This window comes from Apodemus sylvaticus, chromosome 13, assembly GCF_947179515.1.
Source record: "Apodemus sylvaticus chromosome 13, mApoSyl1.1, whole genome shotgun sequence".
In the NCBI taxonomy this organism is placed as follows: domain Eukaryota; kingdom Metazoa; phylum Chordata; class Mammalia; order Rodentia; family Muridae; genus Apodemus; species Apodemus sylvaticus.
The window spans coordinates 33,602,689-33,621,975 of NC_067484.1; the positions used below are offsets into that span (position 1 = coordinate 33,602,689).

The window sequence follows — 19,287 nt, forward strand, 5'->3', positions numbered from 1 at the left end:
CTCCTCTTCCCCCTCCTCCTCTTCCCCCTCCTCCTCCCCCTCCTCCTCCTCACTGTACGTGTGTGCAGGAGGAAGCATGCTATGGCACGTCCCGGAGGTCGCAGGACAGCTCTGGATTGCGTCTTCCCTGCTGCTCTTACTTAGGTTCTAGAACGCACCTGTCTTGCATCACTGTCAGTAAGTGCATACTGAGCCAGCCCACCGGTGCTGTGAGCTTCATTTTATAACTCAAGGCAGAATTCATTTCCAAAGCTCAAAGATGGAAAAGTTTCCCACTCTTCCAAACATGTTAGCTGTATACATTTACAGAAAATTAAAAAAAAAAAACAAAAACTATGCTAACTCTGTCTAGGTAAAGGGCTTCCTTGGATTATAAATGAATTTTTCAGAACAGAAAAACTGTTCAATATAGAATTCGAAAGCATGTTTTCATTTTTAGTGTGTTTTTCTCTATCTCTCAAACTTAACAGAAATGGTTGAGTTTGAGTTAAACTACTTAATTCTTCTCTCTAACTGTATATAGTTCAAAAGGAACCTTTACAATATATGGTGCTCCTCTGTATACCAACGTGGCTTCCAGTAGCTTTTTCCCTAGCTGTGTTTGGTAAGCTGCGACAATACCCTAACAGCAATAGGCTTTCTGTAATCTGCCCATGTCCTCAGCTGCCCAGCACATGATGAGCGTGGCCCTCTCAGCAGCTGGGCCGCGCTCCACTGTTCTTTCACAATAAAGGCCCTACACCGTGACCTAGGCAAATAGAATCCAAATCACAGGTCACACAAAGCCAGGCAGGAGTCTAGTCTTCCAGGAGCACAGGAGTTTTCTGCTTGTCTATAAAGTAGAATTTATGCACCATCTCTAACACTTTATCCGTGTACAAACCCACAGAGATCTTTAAAAAGGAAAAAAAAAAAGGAGTTCTCAAAACAAAACAAACCAAGCAAAACAAAAAACTATGTCTCTAATTTTTATTACAATTAGCTAGATGGCTCATCGATTATTCCAGAAAAGTTCAGCCTCTACATGTTATTATACAGTTCACACTGAATAAACATACCATTCTCGTTTATTTAAAATTATCCGCATAAAAGATGCTACCTGTAACTCGTTCGGCACACAGACAGCACAAGCCTGAAGTACAGAGGCTGTGCAGTGGGAGGTGAGAATCCCGGAAGGGGGTGAGTCCCTGGCGCCAGTCACCTATCTCTCTTTACGATTAATAGATAGAAATTAGGTAGCATATTGCGTGTACTGGGCCAGATGCAGCTGGTGGAGACTGTCATATATAAAGTATGGTTTTATTAGAACTTTACTGGTGCCATCACTGTCTACCAACACACTAATGAGTGCACACTTTGGCAGCATTTATACTAAAATTGGAACTACACAGGGAAGATCAGAATGGCTCCTGTTTAAGGCTGGCAAAAACAAAAACAAAAAAAAAAAAACAAAAAACAAAAACAAAACAAAAAAACAAAAAAGAACAAAAAACTATGAATCAGTGTTCTATATTTAAAAAAATAATTGAGTGATATTTAAAAATTTTCATTTCTATGAGTTACAAGATCCTTAACAAAAAATTCATTAAATATAAAATCCAAAAGTACATTTAAAATTCTGCCCTTACCATTTTTGTAATCTTTATTTAAGATGTCCTTAATTTTGTAGGTATTACGATTTTGAATCATCTTTAGCATTAGCTTTTAGAGTCAGCTAGATATGAAATTAAACCCAGTAAATTTTTACCACCTAGAAAACAAGAGATGGCGTCTCTCACAGATTCATACACTTGCAAGATAGGGAAAAATCATGTTTACTGCCTAGGGCTTCTGTGTACCCAAATGATAGCCCAGCAGTTCACCCTGAGTAGCACTGCATGGTGGTAGTTAAGCAAATAAAGGTCCAACAGGAAACAGAAATTAGGTAGGCAGTTTAGGATAAAAAATTCCAAGAAAAGGATCTGGTTTTTTTTTTTTTTCTAGACTAAGACCCCAAAATGCCCTTGAGCCCCTTGACTGCCTCATCGTAACCAGAGATGGCAGAAGCTTGGGGCTCTGATCTCTAATGTAGTTCCTAAATGACTTTAGGGATACAAGTGGTAGAGTACGCAATAAATGTCCGTTATAGAGAATCCCATTCCTGTAAGGCAGTAGACTCTCTGGCCTGGGACCTACTGCTCCAGTTTTGCCAGGTCAAACACTTAGCTAAGAGATCACCCCAGGAAGATGGTTTACATTAAGTCATGGTAAAGAGGCAGGCGCAGTACGCCCTATAAGGGAATACCGGACCTTCCCTTCCCAGAACCCCACCCTGGAGCAGCAGCCCACTGCGGGCAGCCATGCAGCCTGTAGATCAGCCCACTCTCCTGAATAACTCAAACACTGCACTTCCCTTTTCTTCCACCTGTAGCTTTCCTAAGCAGGCATTCCTTAACACATTGCAACTCCCAAACATTTTAGGCTTGCTTGCTATTTCCCTAAAGCTCCCTCCCAACCATGTGGTTGCTTGTCTGTCATGACAGCATAAACAGCATGACACCCACTGCACCCTCCACCCTCAATTCTCCTCTAAGAAGCTGCAGAGATTAACAGCCTGCCTGCCATGGGGGTTCTCCTTTAAACTCTAATAAAACTGTCCTTGAGCTCCACTTGAGTCCATTCTTTATTTATTAATGACACTGAGAGCTCTAAGAGGTGGATCCCAGTGTACACAGTATTAATACTGAAGACTGTTCTTTGAACCTACAGATCCATCATACCTTGGTGTACACGTACACAGTAGGTGGTACAGCAAGGAGCTTCCTGTTACAACCTGTTTCTAAAGGATAAGCTTAAACCAATCTTGGGCCTAACCTTTATTCTACTTCCCAAAGACAACTGGAAGGAAGCAGTTGTGGTTTTGATGGGTGAATCCCAGTGTGCATCCTGCTGATAGGTCAGAGTGAGGAGGACTTCCACTCAGGCTCTGTTTAAAGACATGGCAGTGCCTGGCCGTGGCTGCTCTGCTGGGCACCACTGCTCTTTTCCACACAATATTCTGATGTGAAAATCCAGGCACACCTTCTGCTTCTCCTGCAAAGTCCTCTCAACAGACCTGTCCACCCCTTTACCACTCCCACCTCCTCAGAGTACTGGACATCAGGAGACAGGACATTTGTTTGATTCTGCTGGAAACTAGAAATAACTGATTTGTGAAGGGGCCAGTATTAGATAATAGGCACTCCCTCAGCAAAATATTCAAAAAACACCAGGGACAAGTAGTGCCGCCAGACATACAGACAGAAGCGGTGAGTCAGAAGTCTAGAACAAGGTGTTGTAAATTCTGGGGAAACACTCCATTGACCTGGAGGCAAAAGAAAAACTCAGAAGTCAATTCTGACAGGAACGTCAGCACCGGAGAGAGAGGGAGGGAGCACTCCTCTGGATGTGTATTCTTCAGAACAAGGCCCAAGTTGCCTGTTCTCCCTAAGCCTGCCCTCATAATCTTACAAGAATAAAGAAGGAAATGTTTGCTATGGTTGCTCTTTCTAGAAATATCAACTAAAATTTTAAGCATTTGTCCAATGTAAAAGCATTTCCACATGGCAAGTCTGGCATCGTAAATGGAAGCAAGGCAGTGGAGCCCTGGAGCCCAGATACTGTGTACACAGCGAATCCGCCACAGCTGGGCATGGGGGTGGGGTGGGTAAGGTCGCCCTTGGGCTGCTGCGGACCCTGCTGCTCTGCTTCTGCTTCCAATCTCGGTACCCCAGCCTGTACCAAGTGGGCCACGCATGTCACAGGCCACGCTCAATCTAAATCTTGTTAGAGATTAATAAGCAAACATTTTCTTGCTTATTATGCAATTTATCATGATGAAAAGTCCATTGGACTCCTCCAGGCTACATGCTGATACATTCATTTATTCAGAGCTGTGTAGAGAAAGTCATACTAATCTTTGTGACAGAAAGGATGTAATAGCAAGATTTAAATTACCTACTGAAAACTATAGAATTTATGTCTCTTGACATACTGTCTGTAGAAAAAGCATTATACATATCCATACGTGTTTACTTTGCTGATATAAGTTTGATATAAAGTTATTTAAAAAAATTGTACATGCTAAAACTAAAAGGAAAACTTCTGGGTAACAAAAGGTATAAAAACTTGTGAAATTGAGTTTGATCAGATTTGGAAACAAACCATAGTTTTAGATAATTAAAATACTGCATGCTTCTCAAGACAACCCAAGAGAGCTTCTGTAACAGCAGCCTGTGCTGTGGTCTCCTTTGGGAACAGCAAGCCAGCAGGAAGCTAAAGGTTTTAGATAATGTTTTATCATATTAACCTAGAAACAAATTAAAACACTTAAGATGTGCTACCTGCTCCTCTAAGTTCTCCGTGAACATAAACTCACTGAGCATCAACCTTCTGAAACAGATACTTTATTTTCCAATCACGTAGCAAGGGAGAATTAGAAGTGAGATTAGAACACATGGAGGTGTGCCCAGAGGGAAGAGGGGACCGCTGCTGGCTAGGGTTGCACTGACACCCCCTCCTGCCAGTTAACCTGGGGCAATGGGCAATTGACAGCTAATCCATAGACAAAGCCACAGCACTGTATTCTAGCAGAAGGGCAGAAGTCATGAAGCCAAGAGCAGCTCACTTCAGTGTTCTACAAAGTCAGCCATGACAGTACTGGCATCCCATTCGTTTTCACAAAGAGAGGCATGATGAGGCACACAGGACTTTCTATCACTTTATATTCACTAAGATGAGATACTTTCAAAAGTAGACAGAGGGGGGCTGAGATATGTCTCAGTGGTTAAGAGCACCAACTGCTCTTCCAGAGGTCCCGAGTTCAATTCCCAGCAACCACATGGTGGCTATCAATCATCTGTAATGGAATCAGATGCCATCTTCTGGTGTGACTGAAGACAATGACAGTGTACTCATATACATAAAATAAATAAATACATCTTTTTAAAAACAAGTAGACAGAGAAGTGGAGATATTTGTATGTGCAGTGCGAACAAGAATGAGAACTCAGTCACCATGAAAAACTGTGTAGCAGCCCCTGGAACTCTTAAACACAGAACTACCCAATGTCTTAGTAATCCCACTTCAGAAATGAAAGTGACTGTACCAATACCATGCAGTTTTTAACACTATTGCTCTGTAGTATTGCTTGAGGTCAGGGATACTGATCCCCCCAGATTTTCTTTTGTTGCTGAGAATGGTTTTAGCTATCCTGGGTTTTTTGTTGTTCCAGATGAATTTGATAATTGCTCTTTCTAACTCTGTGAAGAATTGAGTTGGGATTTTGATGGGTATTGCATTGAATCTGTATATTGCTTTTGGCAAAATGGCCATTTTAACTATATTGATTCTACCGATCCATGAGCATGGGAGGTTTTCCCATTTTTTGAGGTCTTCTTCCATTTCCTTCTTCAGAGTCTTGAAGTTCTTGTCATACAGATCTTTCACATGTTTGGTAAGAGTCACCCCAAGATACTTTATACTGTTTGTGGCTATTGTGAAGGGGGTCATTTCCCTAATTTCTTTCTCAGCCTGCTTATCCTTTGAGTATAGGAAGGCCACTGATTTGCTTGAGTTGATTTTATAACCTGCCACTTTGCTGAAGTTGTTTATCAGCTGTAGGAGCTCTCTAGTGGAGTTTTTTGGGTCACTTAGGTAGACTATCATGTCGTCTGCAAATAATGATAGTTTGACTTCTTCCTTTCCAATTTGTATCCCTTTGACCTCCTTATGTTGTCGAATTGCCCGAGCTAGTACCTCAAGTACAATATTGAAAAGATAAGGAGAAAGGGGGCAGCCTTGTCTGGTCCCTGATTTCAGTGGGATTGCTTCAAGTTTCTCTCCATTTAGCTTGATGCTGGCTACCGGTTTGCTGTATATTGCTTTTACTATGTTTAGGTATGGGCCTTGAATTCCTGTTCTCTCCAAGACTTTAAGCATGAAAGGATGCTGAATTTTGTCAAATGCTTTTTCAGCATCCAATGAAATGACCATGTGGTTTTGTTCTTTGAGTTTGTTTATGTAGTGGATTGCATTGATGGATTTCCGTATATTGAACCAACCCTGCAATCCCGGGATAAAGCCTACTTGATCATGGTGGATGATCGTTTTGATGTGTTCTTGGATTCGGTTGGCAAGAATTTTATTGAGTATTTTTGCATCGATGTTCATAAGGGAAATTGGTCTGAAGTTCTCTTTCTTTGTTGGATCTTTGTGTGGCTTTGGTATAAACTGCATGGTATTGGTACAGTGACAGGCAGGAGGATCAATGGAACAGGATTGAAGATCCAGAAATGAACCCACACACCTATGGCCACTTGATCCTCGACAAAGAGGCTGAAAACATCCAATGGAAAAAAGATAGCCTTTTCAACAAATGGTGCTGGTTCAACTGGAGGGCAGCATGCAGAAGAATGCGAATTGATCCATTCTTGTCTCCTTGTACTAAGCTCAAATCCAAATGGATCAAGGACCTCCACATAAAGCCAGACACTCTGAAGCTAATAGAAAAGAAACTGGGGAAGACCCTTGAGGACATCGGTACAGGGAGAAAGTTTCTGAACAGAACACCAATAGCGTATGCTCTAAGAGCAAGAATTGACAAATGGGACCTCATAAAATTACAAAGTTTCTGTAAGGCAAAGGACACCATCAAGAGGACAAATCGGCAACCAACAAATTGGGAAAAGATCTTCACCAATCCTACATCAGATAGAGGGCTAATATCCAATATATATAAAGAACTCAAGAAGTTAGACTCCAGAAAACCAAACAACCCTATTAAAAAATGGGGTACAGAGTTAAACAAAGAATTCTCACCTGAAGAACTTCGGATGGTGGAGAAGCATCTTAAAAAATGCTCAACTTCATTAGTCATTAGGGAAATGCAAATCAAAACAACCCTGAGATTTCATCTTACACCAGTCAGAATGGCTAAGATTAAAAATTCAGGAGACAGCAGGTGTTGGAGAGGGTGTGGAGAAAGAGGAACACTCCTCCACTGCTGGTGGGGTTGCAAATTGGTACAACCACTCTGGAAAGCAATCTGGCGGTTCCTCCGAAAACTGGGCACCTCACTTCCAGAAGATCCTGCTATACCACTCCTGGGCATATACCCAGAGGATTCCTCACCATGTAATAAGGATACATGCTCTACTATGTTCATAGCAGCCCTATTTATAATTGCCAGATGCTGGAAAGAACGCAGGTATCCCTCAACAGAAGAGTGGATGCAAAAAATGTGGTATATCTACACAATGGAGTACTATTCAGCCATTAGAAACAATGAATTCATGAAATTCTTAGGCAAATGGATGGAGCTAGAGAACATCATACTAAGTGAGGTAACCCAGACTCAAAAGGTGAATCATGGTATGCACTCACTAATAAGTGGATATTAACCTAGAAAACTGGAATACCCAAAACATAATCCACACATCAAATGAGATACAAGAAGAAAGGAGGAGTGGCCCCTGGTTCTGGAAAGACTCAGTGAAGCAGAATTCGACAAAACCAGAACGGGGAAGTGGGAAGGGGTGGGTGGGAGGACAGGGGAAGAGAAGGGGGCTTACGGGACTTTCGGGGAGTGGGGGGCTAGAAAAGGGGAAATCATTTGAAATGTAAATAAATTATATCGAATAAAAAAATTTAAAAAAAAGAAAAGAAATGGGAAAAAAAAAGAGAAATGAAAGTGAGTTCTCACATAAACAAAATGAACAGACACACAATATATCATTACCAAAAGTGTGAAGGAATTCAGCTAAAATACAAAATACAGCAAAGCATGCTACAACATGGTAAGAAGGATTAAGCGAAAGAAGTCAATCATAAAAAACCACAGGATGGATGCAAGGCTCCATTTCTGTAAGCTATCTAGGACAGGCAAGTTTAAGAAAGGATAAGAAAGGATGCAGTGTTTCCTAAAGCATGCAGAAAAGTATGGGGAGAAACTGCTTAATAGACAAGAGTGTCTACCTGGGGTTAGTACTATTGCAAACTAGGAGGCTGTGATGGCTGTACACTGTCAGTTTTCTTGTGGTGATTATCACCAATTGTAGCCCACTTGGATAATACACCCAAGAGAGGCAAGGTTTACTGAAATCACGAGACTGGGTTTAAGATGGCACCATTGTCCATCTTTCGTACCACAGCTCTTAGCCAGTTGACAAAGATGAGTTCTACTTACGTCAGGTTAGCAACTCTTTCAGGTTACATTTTCCTCTTTATTTTTATAATGATGACTATAGTGCATTTAAAATGTAATGGATTCCATTTGCTGTGAATGGATTCACACATGCATTCACATGCACCAGTTCATCAGTGGAGGTCAGAGGGCAACTTACAGGAGTTGGTTCGTTTCTTCCACCATGTGAGGCCCAGGGACTGAACTTAGATCATCAGTCAGGCTTGGTGGCAGACACCTTTACCTACTGATCCTACCATCCCAACTACAATCTTCATTTAAGCTGTCACTGACTATATGCTAAAGAAACTCCAATAAAGTTAATTTAAAAATTAACAGGAATATAGAGAGCAATTCTCCAAATTATCTACCCCATCTTCTATTAGTAAAACATTTTGATCTAGTACCAAGTATGTATATAACTTTCCTTATAAACGGTATGTTTATACAATTATTTATCAGTAGTCTCAAGGTAAATAAACACAGTTTGAAAATTATATCACAGATCACTCACTATCTCAAGGCTACATCTCAGTTTTCTACTGAGATTTTGTTTTTGAGACAGGTATCATTGCACAGCCCTGTTTGGCTTTGAACTTACAGCAATCTTCTTGCCGTGGCATCCTGAGTTGTCGCCACAAGTATGGCCATTATACCCAGTAGATTTACTGCTGATTAAACACACTGAGTTTCTAAAGGATAACCAACACCTCCGAAACGTCTACCACCTCCGACATGGACGCGCTAACCCACCAGAGCGGAGCCCACACGTACTTGGCAAGTTGTTTCTCAGCATCTGCACAGAGCTCCAGCAGTCCCATCAGGACGGCAGACACATCCATGTAAGGCTCCCACACGGTGAACCCTCGCCCAATCAGGTCGATGGCAGTTCTCCGGATGGTGCTATGAGGAGGAAGTTTGGGACTTGGTGGCTGTAGCAGAAGATATGTCAATGCCTTGCCTAAAAGATAAAAATCAGAATATTAAGTATACTTTAAAAATATAAGTATACTTCAACTTTTTCCCCAAAAGGGTTTGAACAATAAAATCATAAGAGATTTTGAATTTATATTTTATTTAGCTCTACATTGTCAAGAGAAAAGTTAGGTTACAATGTGTTATAGTGTATTCTTCAGTACTTAATTATATAATATTTGTATTCAAATACTTCTACATTAAAACATGAATAGCCTAGCTCACCTACAATGCTACTTTCAATTCAGTATCACAAATTTAAAAAGCTGATTCAAATAATGTAATGTAGGATTTTAACTATTTTAACTTTTTAATTGTATCTATCACAGGTCAAACGCAACCGCTTTCATCAGTGAGCCTTGTCTTTAGAGGTAATGTGAGTAGAAAGGCTGGAGAAGGAAGGCCGCATGTAAGATTGGAGGTTTGAGACGCCTCTGGTTTCCACATTCTGGTGCCATTTATAATAACATTCTTTGTACAAATTTATTTTACAAATATAAAAACAGCACGATGTAATTTCTAAGTCTGAGCAAGCACCCTATCTTTGTGCTGACGTATACACTTGAGGCTGAGCCTGGTGACCGCTTGCTCACCGTGCACAGTGCACAGTAACCGCAGAGGCCTGTTGAAAGGGAACTTCGACATTCAAAAAGAAAACCATTAGAAATTATAGCACAATAAAAAAATTAAAAAAAAGAAATTATAGCAGTTTAATTTATGTTTATTTGTATTGTTGTTGTTGCTTTGTTTTGCTTTTTGAGACAGATTTTTCTCTATCCTAGCCTTGGCTGGCTGGCTGGCTTGGAATTCACAATGTAGACCAGGCTGGCCTCAAGAGCACAGAGATCTGCCTGTTTCTGCCTGGAAACGTGCCTGTTTCCAGGTGATGGAATTAAAGGCATATACTACCACCTAAAGCTAAGAAAACTACTTTTGAAGAGAATCTTTTGTTTGTTCTCCAGAGGGGAAGCTACAAAGCAGTTCTTAAATCACAGACCATAGATCTTGTGGAGAAAGAGAGGCACACAGAGGGTTAACCATGCTTTCCTGACTTTAGAGACTGGGACTTCAGTTATGCACTGGGCCTCAGTGTCCTTGTCTGTGAAGCAGTGACAAGGATGGCTTTCTCTGATGAAGGATCCGAGTGTGGACTGTGCTAAGGCTACAGAATGCATTGCCCAGCCAACTGTCCTGGTAAGCGCTCAGAACACGTGGGCAGGACTCCTGAAGGCCTCGCTCAATCAGTCTCTGCTTTGCTGTTCCACGTTTGTCTCCCTCCCTCCACCCACCTCTCTCCCCCCACAGCCCACACTCCTTATTTATTTATTGTGTGTGTGTATGAGGTCAGAGACAACTTCTCTCCTTTCACTATGTGAGTCCTGGGAATCAGAGTGGCCAGGCTTGGGAGCAAGCACCTTTGCATGCTGAGCCATCTCACTGGCCCGAGCCGTCCATTTTCTAAAAAGAACATGCTGCACAAACTTTAATATATCTGATCCACACAAAAATACTTATTTATTTAATCTTAAATAGTCAATTATCAAGTAGAATGGCTTGAAATGGAGATGAAAAAAAAATGTTCTCTCAGTCTCAGTCTGTGGGGGAGTTCTGCATACTAAGTGGTTCTGGACTTCTTAGTCTCAGAACCTTTTAAGAATCTGTTGGAACAAACTAATAAATAAAATGTGGTGCACACATGCAATGAGAGTTACTAACTTATAAAAAAGTGAAACTATGACATTTGTAGCAAGATAGCATGCTAAGTGAAGTAACTCAAATTAAGACAAATACTATATTTTCTTTCATATGCATGCCTTCCATTTGATTTTTATATATGCTTCTAGGGGTGTGAGTGTAGGTCATGAAACTAGACAAGGAACCATGAAAGTGGGAAGAGGATGTCTTGGTCTTCGGGGGCTGCGGTGGGCTAACAGAGGCCATGGGACTTGAAGGCAGAGGGGACAGAAGCTCTTGTGTGGATCCAGGCAGCTGAGGGCACCCCTGGGCTGAGGAAAAGACCTGACTTGTGCAAGCCTACTTCTGGCACTGCACATGTGCTGTGGCATGACGCCTCCACCTCCTCCCCACACCTCACACAACAAACACACTGCAAACAGGAGGGGCGTGGGGAGGTGGGGAGGAGACGGCAGGGGGCAGTCAGCAGGGTAAGGAGAGGAATGGGGCAAGACCAGCAGCAAAGAACACGACAACAGATGGGAGTGCCACAATGAAACCAATACTTAAAAAAGCAAAAACAAAAACCCTGTTATCTGCTGGATCTCACAGCCTTTCACTTTAAACACTACATACACAGACACAGCCACCAATCCTGTGTCACAATGACAAAGCAGCCATGACTGTGGGTTAATTACTTATGCACAAAACTTAAAAATAAACTCAGGTCTCTAAGAAAAAAAATGTTCCCTTAAAAAATACTTCATATGAGATTTATAAGTTTACCTATATCTAGTCAATGAACTAGTAAACCTTTATGTTTAACTTTTGGAACAGAGTTAGTTTGCATTTCTTTTTTAAAGGTAACCCACTATCTCTGCACCCTGGCCTTTTCTGTGTTTCTGATCATAGGACTCATCTACATGAACATTCCTGTGCACTTCCCTTTCCCGCGTTGGCAGTGTGGTTCCTGTACCTGTATCTTCACGCTTCCCCAGCAGAGCGCACTAGGTACCTACCATGGAACTCGGCTCCACCTCTACGGCTTGTGCACTTGGCGCAGTGCCTGCTGTCCTATGTCAGAGTGTTGGTCAAAATGGCAAGGAACCTGTCACCTTCTCCTTTGTTTCTAGGAAGCTAAGGGGACCCAGCCTGCTGTTCTCTACAGACTAGCTAAAGCACCAGCGGGGATGGCTTCCAGTCTCAGCCTGGGGCTCCCTAAGGTAAAGGGACCAAGTTTCCTAGACACATGTGTCAGGGTATCTCAGTGGTCATCTCCTCTTGCTGCAGGCTGTCACTAAATGACAGATGGTGCTGGTGGAACCTAGCTGCTCTCTAAGGGCCTCTATCTGGGAATGCTAAGGACAGCTTCCTCACAACCCAGTGGACAGAAAAAAAAAAAATTAAGAGGCTGAGTTCTTGGTATTTCCCATCACTCTTCTGGAGGCAGTGGGAGGGGCAGCCTGGAAGAGGTGACCATGTGACCTTGAATAAAATGGCAGGAAGGGAAACCCAGAAAGAATTTCTCCAAAGATTTTGGTCCTTATAGTGGCCCGCCACAGTGCCTGCTCTTCCCATGCGTGGTGTGACCAGCACACACAGGGTCTCTGGAGCACCTCTGCCCACTTCGCTCAGTGACCTTTAGTAGTTTAAGATTCCAACCATTCTGCTAGGGCAAATTGCACAGACCTGGGAAGCCATGTGGATGGCATCAAAAGTGAAGGAGAGAAATGGTCATCTTCACACATAAATTTTAAGTCTATTAATAAGAAACTATTTGCTTCCATTTGATGTGTTGTTTTGGAATTGCAAAGACATACAGATGGCAAAATTCCACATCTTTCTTAGACAACTACTCAAACAACATATGTAAAAGGTTTACTAAATTAACCCTTTTGATTTCAAGACACGTTGGTCAGTAAAGATGCGAAGGACTCTACTGTTAACCAGAAATAATGGCATCAATGCATTTGTAAGGAACTACAGGAATTCTAAGTAGGAATTAGCTGATCAGAGGTGGAGGTAAACAGAAGAAAACTCTCCACACACACAAAAACACAAGCTCTGGGAATTACATAGAGCTCTGCCTGGCTTTGGCTCCACGGGGGAGTGGTCTGGAGTTCTTTCTGCCACCCCTCCCTACTTCCTGCCTAATGATAGCTTTCTTTCTTCCTCCTGCTCTCCTCTCCTGCACTCACCTTATGGTGCTAGGGACTGAAGACAGGCTTCACTTATGCTAAACACATATTCTGCCACTGATCCATACTCTATCCCCATCCATGTAAGACAGTAATTAGAGTCAAGGAGTTAATAAATATAGTACCCTCTGGAACTTATTCTATCTACTTTTTAGATTTTTTTTTTTAAGTATGGTATCCTGAAGTCAGAATAGGGTTCCTGGAGCTGGAGGTAAAGGAAGGTGTAAGCCTCCCATGTAGAGCTGGGTCTTCCTGTGTAAGCCGTCTGCTGAGCCACGTCTCCGATCTTCAGGTCTCTGGCCAGGCATTTGTTCTCTCTTTAATGGCAATTTATTCATTACATTTTCAACCTTGTAAATACTCAACATTCCCTTGGTCATATGAAATTGTAAAACATATTTTCTTCTCTGCTACAGGCTTAGCACAATGCTTCATTCACAACTTTGAAAAATACCAAGAACTGCTTTGTGCAGTATGGTCAACCAATCCTGGTTTCTAAGAATCACCTACAAGCATGTCCTAGCCCATGGCCCAGTTCCCACTGCTCTAAGGTAAAATGAGAAAAATTATAAACAATGGGATATGTGTCCAAAAGAAAGTTAAGTAAACTGAAGGGAATACTTATTTAAGGTAATAATGGTTTTACTACTTTCTTACACTTTTGATGGAATGTTAAATAAAATTATGTATGCAATATTATTTTCTAATGTTTGTATCAGACAAAAGAAAAAATTTGAAACAGTACTTAATTTTCTCAAATATTGTAATTTTAGAAATTTTACTGGTCATAGTGTTTAAAACATTGCAAAACCTAGCTACTTTGAGAGATTAGATGTTGTAAGGAACTAAAAAGAAATGTTCTCTCTGATTCACAAATACTAAGCCCTACTCCTGGCCACTGGCTCTGGACATACCAAGGTGCGCTACCTCAATTCAGCACAGACTGAAAGTCTGCATTAGCTTTTCCAGTGTGGAGTCACAGTCAAGGTCCAATGATGGACGTCTTAGTTTTCCCCACCTGTAAACTAGATGAGTGGTAGAGATGGCGGCAGCTCTATAGAGAATTTCCCATGTAGCCTCTTGTCTTTACCACCATGTACCCAAATGTACAAACACACTGCCAAGTGCAAACAGACACAGAACCCACCAGAACAGAATGGGAGCCCAACAGAGAGAAGTCCAGCACTGCATAATCACAATCACCTGTGAGCCTCTGGCTGTCGAGAAGATTGTGTCAACCTGAAGCCAAGAGTACTAGCAATAACTAATATTTTTGTGTTATTTTACCTCACTATTTTACAGGATATCAACTCTAATCTTAATGGTTTTTAAAAGGTCTAGAAAAGAGCAACAATGCAAGAAAATACGTACACTTTGCTCTAACAGCTAAACACTGACTCAGAAAGGCTGAGACAAAGACAGCAAGTGAAGCTGAGGTTAAAAGGGTCAGCACTGAACTACAGCTCACTTGCTGCTTTGGCACAAGAAATACTAGTCAACCATAAACTGGCAAGAAAAGCCAAAAACCAAAAATTCCCACCAGTCCTTGGTATTTTTGTAGTATCTGGCTAGTTACAATGGCTTTTCAAAAATAAATATACAAATATTAGAACACAGGCATATGAATGCATATATACTATAATGACATTACAAAACATACTTAATGAATTTGTATTCTGGAACATCTATTTATTACAAAGCACAGACTCAATTTATTAAAGAATGTTATATATACATAATACTACATGAAAACACTTCATTATCTGAAAAGAACTATAGTTATACATGCCTATGGGCATCATTTTGTTTTTATCATTCCTTTTCCATAACATCTATACTATTTCCCTCTCTCCCACTGGCTGAATCTCATAGTGACATCTTCTGTTTTTCACAACATGCAACAAACATAACAGGCATATAGAAAAACATGCTCATTTGGGTTGGAGAGGACACAGCCACCTGCCCACTATATATGACAGCACAGCACCTCAATTTTTCTGTATACTCATTTCTTCATACATTGATTTTTCCACAGCCAATGGGTCAGAGCCTACCAAGACACAACCTTAAACTGCACAGTACTGTGTTCATATAGAATGACACTAAACAGGAGAAGAACCTTACAAGAGTAGGAAACTGGTGACATTTGGCCCAGCCTTTCCTTTCACAGTAATTTTTGCCTGAGATTTATTATCCTTTGTTACTTGAAACAGAAGACCTCTGCGGACTCCTGTGGCTACTGAAGCTGTGTCTAGACCTCAGTGTCCCAAGTCATGTGATAGCCAGCAGAAGGTGGCAGCAGGGCTGGATACCTACAGGCTGCAGACCTAAGGGAGGACGGCGGAGGAGGCATCAAGTTCAGAGCTCCTCTGGGCTTCAAGGCAGAAGCTTGGGTTTTATGACAACCAATGATGGTGGGAGAATATTAGCTAGAAAAATATTTAAGAATTAGAACTTAAAACAGAAGTGAGCATCAAAACATACTTTAACGAGAGAACATTAAACGACATTTCCTTACTGGTTTGAAAGAGCACAGCCCTTCAAAGGATTGTTCTGCATGCCCTGGGAGACAATGCCAAGCTACCAGCATAGCCACAGGCAGGAAACAAACCATCAGGTTCTGCTCACTCCTACACCATGCCTACAGCAGTCCTAGTCACAACAACCTCGTTCGCTGGCCTTAGAATCCTGGATGAAAAAACAGTCACTAACTCTCCCTGGGTCTGCATAGCAGACAGGGGACAAAGGGCCATATTCTTAGAATACTTTAATTAATAGCTCAATTACAGGGAAATTCCTGGGGGGAAGCATATTATATACACTTTAAACCAAATGAATTTATTATGATTTATGCCATTACAAAGAGTGCAAAATGAATAAATAATGATTGGCCACTTATTTCAAAGTATAACCTAGTGAATGAAGCCTTTTCCCAGTCACTATGTCCATCCAGGAACAGGGATGGCAGAGTGCTGTGATTCTACTGCTCTGCCTCACACAGGTCTGTGATTAAAGATGATGCTAACATGTTACTTGTAAGTACAGAATAATTAAGACACACTTTTATAACTGGATGCTCGTGGCACACACCTTTAACTACAAAACTTGGCAAGCAGAGGCAGGAGGAATTCTGTGAGCTCCAGTCAGGCCCACATAATGAGTCTTTGTCTCAAAAAGAAATCAAAAGGCAAACAACACGCACGCATGCATGCACGCACGCACGCACGCACGCACGCGCGCACACACACACTCAGGCATACTTTTTACTTCCTGTATGGCATTTAAAAATAAGCCATGGATTTTTGCCACGAGACAGCCGGAGTTAGGCACGATGCTTTAGCCACTGCCGCTTCGCGGGACTGGGATGGGCAGCTGGGAATGGGGCCTCACGGCTCTCTCCTCACAGCTCTGCTGGCCCTATGTTTCTCGCCTTATGCCTTCAATGGAGGTACTGTATTGGCAATTGCTGGAAAAGATTTTTCCATTGTTGCTTCAGACACTCGGTTGAGTGAAGGATGTTCAATTCATACCTGAAGTAGCCCCAAATGTTACAAACTAATAGACAAATCAGTAATTGGCTGCAGTGATTTTCATGAGATTGCCTCACTTTGGCAAAGATTACTGAAGCAAGATTAAAGATGTGCAAGCATTCCCATAACAAGGCCAAGACAACGAGGACAACTGCCAGAGTGCTGCCTGCCATCCTGGGCTCACGGCACTTCTGCCCTTCCTATGTTTACACCATCATCGGAGGACTTGAAGAAGAAGGAAAGGGAGCTGTATACAGCTTTGACCCAGAGGGCTCTTACAGAGACTCTTTCAAGGCCGGGGGCTCAGCAAGTGCTGTGCTATAGCCTCTGCCCGACAACCAGGTTGGTTTCAAAAGTGCAGAATGTGGAGCATGTCCCTGTGACTCTGGACTGTGCCATGAGGCTAGTGAAATTTATCCTCCTTTCTGCAGCTGAGAGGGATGTGTATACTGGAGATGCCCTCAGGATCTGCATCATGACCAAAGAGGAGGGGACTGCTTCCCTGCGGAAAGACTGATGTGTGTGGGTCATGTACTGGAGTGGCTCAAGTTTGTCTTATTAAAAAGAAGTGTAAAATAAAAATAGATAGATAGATAAATAAATAAATAAATAAGCCATTTCTTTTGATTAAAAAACAAAAGAACTCTGTTAAGTTGGAGAACTAGCAAGTATATTTTAAAAATTATTAGTCTAGCGTTAGTTTGAATAGTCTTAAATTAAAATAATTACATGTTTCCTTTCTTACAATGAAAAGAATATAAAGTTCAAATTCAAATTCTCCATGAAAGAAAGCATAATCTCTTTCCTTGTCTCACTGAATGTCAAATTAGCAAAGCTGTATCGCATAGGGAGATTCAGTCTCATTTTGGTTTTGGTTAAGTCATTTTGGACAGCAGACTAAAATATAAGTTAGTCTGGCCATCCTATAAACAGAAGGGTATTTATTGCTCAGTACACATGGCCTTTTGTCCAAGAGAAGTAGAAAGTGCCTCTGATTGGACAGCTATGGGCCAGCAATGAAGAACTAAAACAATAAAAGAAAATGTTTACAAGATCAGAGATCTGTTCAAATCTATAGCCCACTGAATGCTGACCCGTTCAAATACTCCTTTGCCCTCTTCCCAGCAAGTGAAAGGCTAGTGGGAGGCTCATGAATGAGAGGGCAGGAAGGAGGACCACAATTAAGGGCTGGTTCATGCACTTAATAGCTAAATTGTCTTTTCATACACAATCTTAACTGAGGTCCAGCAATGAACCACACACTATTTTCAACCCAGGCCCCCAAATTCAAGGCTTGTATGTTGTTTCTGTAAGTGCCAGATGAACTAAGAAACACATCAAGTACTGCTAAGTGCTGGTCAGAAACATAAGCACAGAAGCAGGGGAGTGCCAGAGACAGAAGGACAGAAGGCGGCTCAGAGCTGGCGCAGAAGTAGAGATCCACGTGACTGCTGGGGAAGATGCCTGCCTAAGACACCGAGGCACTGAAAACCAGCCTAGCTGCAGGACAGTGGGCAAGATGGAGGGGGCAGCAGGTCATGGCACAGTAGACTTCACAAAAGGGGCTGTGCAGGACGCACGAGGAACTGTGGGAGCCTCTGGTGAGGAGAGTGGTCTTGTCTCCTTCCACAGTGGGAAGTGGCCTGGCCAGTGTTCTCTGTGCAGAGAGCACGTTGAGCACATCTTACATGGCTGGGGACAGGGCGAGCCTGGGAAGACCAGGGAAGCTTCCAAAGGTTCAGCAAGAGGTGACAGAGAGAGAGTGAAGGAGGGGGGGGGAGAGAGAGAGAGAGAGAGAGAGAGAGAGAGAGAGAGAGAGAGAGAGAGAGAGAGAGAGAGAGAGAGAATTCTGTTGAATGGTAGTTACATTTAGCCAAACAAGTAAGAGCAGGACGATCACCATCTGCTGCCTGCTGATTATAAGAAGCAGGCAGCGATCCAGTTTCGTTTTGGGCACTTCTCTCTGTGTTTCTCCCCCAGCCCTCTATACATGTATGCATTGTTTATGTATGGGCCATGGCGGTCATGTGGAGGCCAAAGGGCAGCCTCGGGCATTTGTCCTCGTCTTCCACACTGTCTGAGACAGGGTCTCTTGTTTGTGAGTGCCTATAGCAGCTGAGGTGCACGGTTCCAAGGAATATTCCTGTCTCTGCCTTCCATTCCAATAGACAGGTGCTGAGATTATGTTAATGAATCAGCCTGAAGCTTTGAGCCCTAGAAGTGCAAAGCTAATGCTCACTGGACCAAAACCAAAACTACAACTTCAGAGGCAGCCCTGGGATAGCACTGCCCTGTTCCCAAGACATGGCATCTCGGTTCACTGATCTCCATTGGCCACAGGGCTCTGAGACGTGTTCAACCATCAAGTTTTGGCCCCACTGCTGAGTTTACACCTGCCTGCCTGTCAGCACCAGCTGCTGGCCAATGCGCTCAAGACCTTCTGGATCGCCCTCCCCACAGTACCACCTTCCCAGCCCGATGGAGCTGAAAAGCTGCCCAAAACACCCTCATTAGACAGCATTCCTTGGGAGAAGCCTGCAGCGTTTCCTGCGGGACCACAGCCTCTGGGTGAAGTATCTGTTTACATGAGACTATCATAAACTTTATACAACATGTTGTGTAAGGACTGGTAAAATATTTCAAAGGCAAATCTCATGTGCACATCTTAATTGTCAAGTGCAGCACAGCCCACTAACTCTGCTAATCACAG

At 42.3% G+C, this 19,287-nt stretch overlaps 2 protein-coding genes, 1 non-coding gene and 1 pseudogene across 4 annotated transcripts in view; 3 read left to right on the top strand and 1 right to left on the bottom strand.

Moving 5' to 3' along the window:
- Nars1 (asparaginyl-tRNA synthetase 1) overlaps positions 1 to 594 on the top strand; it is a 581,145-nt gene extending 580,551 nt beyond the window's left edge. The window contains exon 16 of the transcript XR_007980683.1: positions 581 to 594. The gene's annotated coding sequence lies outside the window, so the exon portion shown is untranslated. The remainder of the gene's footprint in view (positions 1 to 580) is intronic.
- The window catches only part of Wdr7 (WD repeat domain 7), a 283,494-nt gene that overhangs the window by 69,042 nt on the left and 195,165 nt on the right, over positions 1 to 19,287 (bottom strand). For both annotated transcript variants that reach the window (XM_052201384.1, XM_052201386.1), the window contains one exon: positions 8,975 to 9,161. In XM_052201384.1, coding sequence (XP_052057344.1) covers positions 8,975 to 9,161 — 187 coding nt within the window. The remainder of the gene's footprint in view (positions 1 to 8,974; positions 9,162 to 19,287) is intronic.
- Positions 1,348 to 1,454, top strand: LOC127664315 (U6 spliceosomal RNA). Its single transcript, XR_007973162.1, has one exon. It is a non-coding gene; the product is annotated as a U6 spliceosomal RNA (small nuclear RNA).
- LOC127664097 (proteasome subunit beta type-1-like) lies at positions 16,342 to 17,094 on the top strand (annotated as a pseudogene).